General features: G+C 43.7%; 1 protein-coding gene across 2 annotated transcripts in view; it reads left to right on the top strand.

Moving 5' to 3' along the window:
- The window catches only part of LOC106521730 (pleckstrin homology domain-containing family A member 2), a 26,297-nt gene extending 23,930 nt beyond the window's left edge, over positions 1–2,367 (top strand). The window contains exons 11-12 of one of the 2 annotated variants that reach the window (XM_014014423.1): positions 787–864; positions 975–2,367. In XM_014014423.1, coding sequence (XP_013869877.1) covers positions 787–864; positions 975–1,436 — 540 coding nt within the window. In that variant the 3' untranslated portion in view covers positions 1,437–2,367. Of the gene's footprint in view, positions 1–786; positions 888–974 lie in introns of both variants that reach the window. The other variant, XM_014014424.1, reaches the window with a different exon arrangement.
- Positions 2,368–3,681: the final 1,314 nt, after the last annotated feature.

Below are 3,681 nucleotides of genomic sequence, written 5' to 3'. Positions count from 1 at the left end.
AAAAAAAAAATCATTGAATTCTTGATTTAACCTCTTTATTCTGCACAGAATTTAACTGATTCAAAGATGTTTGGAGCATTTTTAGGTCCTGTTTTATATTCAAATAAGGGGCAACACATTAATTTTTTTTAACAAATAAAGCAAAACAAGYCGGTCTTATTTTTTCTTTTGTTTTCCCCCCAACACGCTTCTCAACCTCGTCTGCAGAATCTCCCTCTGACTGTTTACGTTGGTTTTAAACTGAAGCGATGTTTCAGGCTTGAACTGCTCCAGTGGTGAGACGGTTCAGAGTTGCAGAGCTTACAGGGAACTTTACTTCTTTCCAGCCCACCGTTGGGAAACATTTTAAAATAAAAAGTGCCCTGAAGAATCTGGTGACTTCTGCCATGTTTCTGCCGTGGCTGTGGTTGGGTTCATAAGAGCCACTTGCTGGGCCAAATGGTAAATACCCACTGRCCAAATGTGGCCTGCAGGCCTTGAGTTTGACWTACGTTATAGTRTAAAGAGAAGGGAGACTCTTGGACACACACAGGTGCTTATTTTAGCCATTTATATATTTATTGAATTAAATGTGAGAAATATTAGATTTTTAAAAATATTCCTTAATTTAAGGCTTTCCATTACTTTCATCCAAAAGTTGTTTATTTGCTCCAACTTTGACTTTGTGAAAGTGGTGAAAAATAGCTGACTCAGGCTTGTAGTCAGATTTTCTTTGCATAATTGCACCAGAATAAACAAAATGTCCTATTTGAAGTATAAAATGCTTCTTTGTGGTTTTCCTCACAGACTGACTCTCCGGAGGACATGCGTGGTTGGATCAGGGACATTGAGATGAAGATCCAGGAATTTCGAGGACCCCCAAGGGTAACTCTGTTCTTCTTCTTCGTGTTAGTTTTTCCCTTCCTTGTGTCCACGTGTCATAAAGTGGAAATCTTTGGTTTGGTTTTAAAACTCCGCCGCTTTTATCTTTCTAGTGTGCCGTGTTCAAACGCGGCTCGTCTCTCTATCAAACTCAAAACACCTCTGGCGCGCCTCGTGCTCAAAGCGTCAGGGAGCGGAGACCCCAGCTGGTGAAGTCCTGCTCCGTGGCGCCGGGTTGGCAGCCCTGGACGCCTGTTCCCTCGTGCGAGTCGTCCTCCGTGCTGCTGGACACGGAGGATGACGACAGCGCGTTCAGCTCGGTGACCACTCTCCCCTCCCTGTCGTCCTCCTCCACCTCCTCCTCCACGTCTTCCTCGTCCAACTCCCTCTCCGCCCCGGCGACTTGCCCCGGCGCATCTCAGGTGCCTGGCGGCAGCGGGCTGGGGCTCCTCACGGCGTCGGCGGATGTGGCCAGCGGGCGGAGGCGGCGGCACTGCTCGCAGCCTCAGCCTCCCACCGGCTGCAGCTTCCCCTTCAGCCTGGACGACGACGGCCTCCGCACGTCGGACGTGTAGCTCAGAGCGTCGGTACCTGTTGTTGTTGTTGTTGTTGATGRTGATGATGATGAATGTGACTGGTACTGATGCTGTTCCCTGCCAATGAAGAGACTCTTGGAGCCCCCTGCTGGCCATGTAGCTGCTGTGCAGATGAAGGACGCAGCTGGAAGGAGGTGGACAAGGCTCGGTGTTTGTAGGACTGTGAAACGTTAGGATGGAGAGACTTCCTTTTGAAAACTTGAAAATTGTAATTTTGTAGAGTTGAAACTGATGGCACATGCTTTCAGCCTTTTGCACTTGACTCTTGTATCAGATTGGTTTCATCATCAGCTGCAACTTCCTGGTAGAAATCTTCTCAGCCGAGCATCTAAAGGCATTTTAACCATTGTTATCCATCTTCTTTAGGAACTTTTGAGTATGTATTTGAAATATATTTCACACTTGTTAGTTTCTGTTAGACCACACAGTGTTTCACTCATTCTCTTTATCAAAACGCACATTTTAAAGGAAAAAAAATCATCATTTACCTGTTAAGCATTGTATTCCTAACACCTGCAGTCTGTTGGCTCCATGGGGCCTTTTTATTACTTGGAGTTCAATAAAAACTGTGGTTTATTTTAAGGTTTTAGCTCAATACCAAGATAATGTTGCTGTGGTACAGATATAGTTGTAAAACATGCAAAGAAGCTCATTATGTGGTAAACTGCTTTTAGAAATGTGATTATCTCATTGCAGCATTATGTGGGAATTTTTGCCACTACTTTTGGTGTAATTCTGAACTTTGCATTTCATATTTTTACACTTATTTTTACTAGTTTTTATTTGAACGTTGCAGCAGATTACAGCTTTCTCACACATCTCACGCCACTGCTGCAGTTTCTTTCTTTTCCGTTCGCACTCGGTTGTAATTGTCCCACTCTTGTGCATTAAAACAATGCTTTGTATTTGATCTCGTTTTTGCTCTTTCTGATCAGCTCCAAAGCTTTTTTCCGATCACACGTCTCACACGCTGACATCTGGTGGCGCTCGAGTCCGGTTCCTTCTAAGAAACGGAGACCTTTAGGTGTTTCTGTCCCTATGAGGCAAAAAATAAGCAAACATTCAAAAGCTAACAGCAGGTTTGACCTTTGACCCTGTCACCTTAAACGCATGCTCCCCAAGAAAACTCAAGCATGAACTCATATGCCAGTCCCGTCACCAGAGGGTGTGTCAAGTGAAGTCTTTCACACGTCCGGCGCAAAGTCCATCAGGTAAAACGCCGAAAACTCTGTCGGCTTCAGCCGTCTGTCTTTAAATGCAGCTGCGGGGCAGTAAAATGTCTCCGTTGAACAGTTTAAAATTGTGTTCGGAGGTAGAAGAAAAGGCCCCGAGCGCTCATGAAATGTCAGCTGTGTAGAAATGGGTTTTCACTTTAGAAAGATTCCCTGCAGGAGCTGAGAGAAAACAAAGCAGAAACAAAGACAAGGGAAGTTTGAGGATTTAAAATAAAAAGTTAAACTAGATGTTGATTGGGGTTTAAGTTGACTTTAAGTCACTTTGTTCAACAACAACTAAACTATAGGCTGTCGTTCCTGAGCATGATGGAGGAAGGAAACATGGCGTCACACTGGAAGCCTTGGAGGTGTAACTCTTGTCCCTGCTTGCACAAAGATCAGCTAAATGTCAYGCAGCACTTCGGCGTGACGCCTGTGAGTGACAGCCATCTCTGAGGGCAGAGAGACGCTGCTGGTCTAAATGTTAATGTTCCCACATGGATGAGTCCACCTCGGTCTGAAGCTTTTAAATGTTAGAAACTCCTTTGCTCTCATGCTTTTGTTTTCACTCTGACCGAAGACGAACATGCAGAGAGCAACGTTTATGCATTTGTATGTGTCTGTAGTGTTGGTAAGATATCTCATCAACCAGAGGTTGGATTTGAATGAAACATTCAGGAAATTTGGCGTACATCTACATCTGATTGGCTTTAAGAGTCAACCAAATTCAAGATGGCTGCTACAGCCATGTGTTATAAAACACACATCATGTGTGTGGCTGAGAGTAATCCCCAACATTTACTCTTGAGGAATGACTGATAGGGCCAAATATGCTTTTGGCATATTTGAAGTCAACTGTTTGTCTGTTAGCAAAATTTCTCGTAGATAAATGGGCAGATTTTATTAGAAGAGTTAATAGTTTTGTGTAAAACTTAGTTTTTGCCATTGACAATGTCAGTCTGTTAGTAAAATGTCTCATGTATATATAGCGGGTAAAATAAGTATTGAAC

This window comes from Austrofundulus limnaeus, unplaced genomic scaffold, assembly GCF_001266775.1.
Source record: "Austrofundulus limnaeus strain Quisiro unplaced genomic scaffold, Austrofundulus_limnaeus-1.0 Scaffold114, whole genome shotgun sequence".
NCBI lineage: Eukaryota > Metazoa > Chordata > Actinopteri > Cyprinodontiformes > Rivulidae > Austrofundulus > Austrofundulus limnaeus.
Note: the sequence above shows the minus strand (reverse complement) of the source record. Positions and strands in the feature narration are given on the sequence as shown.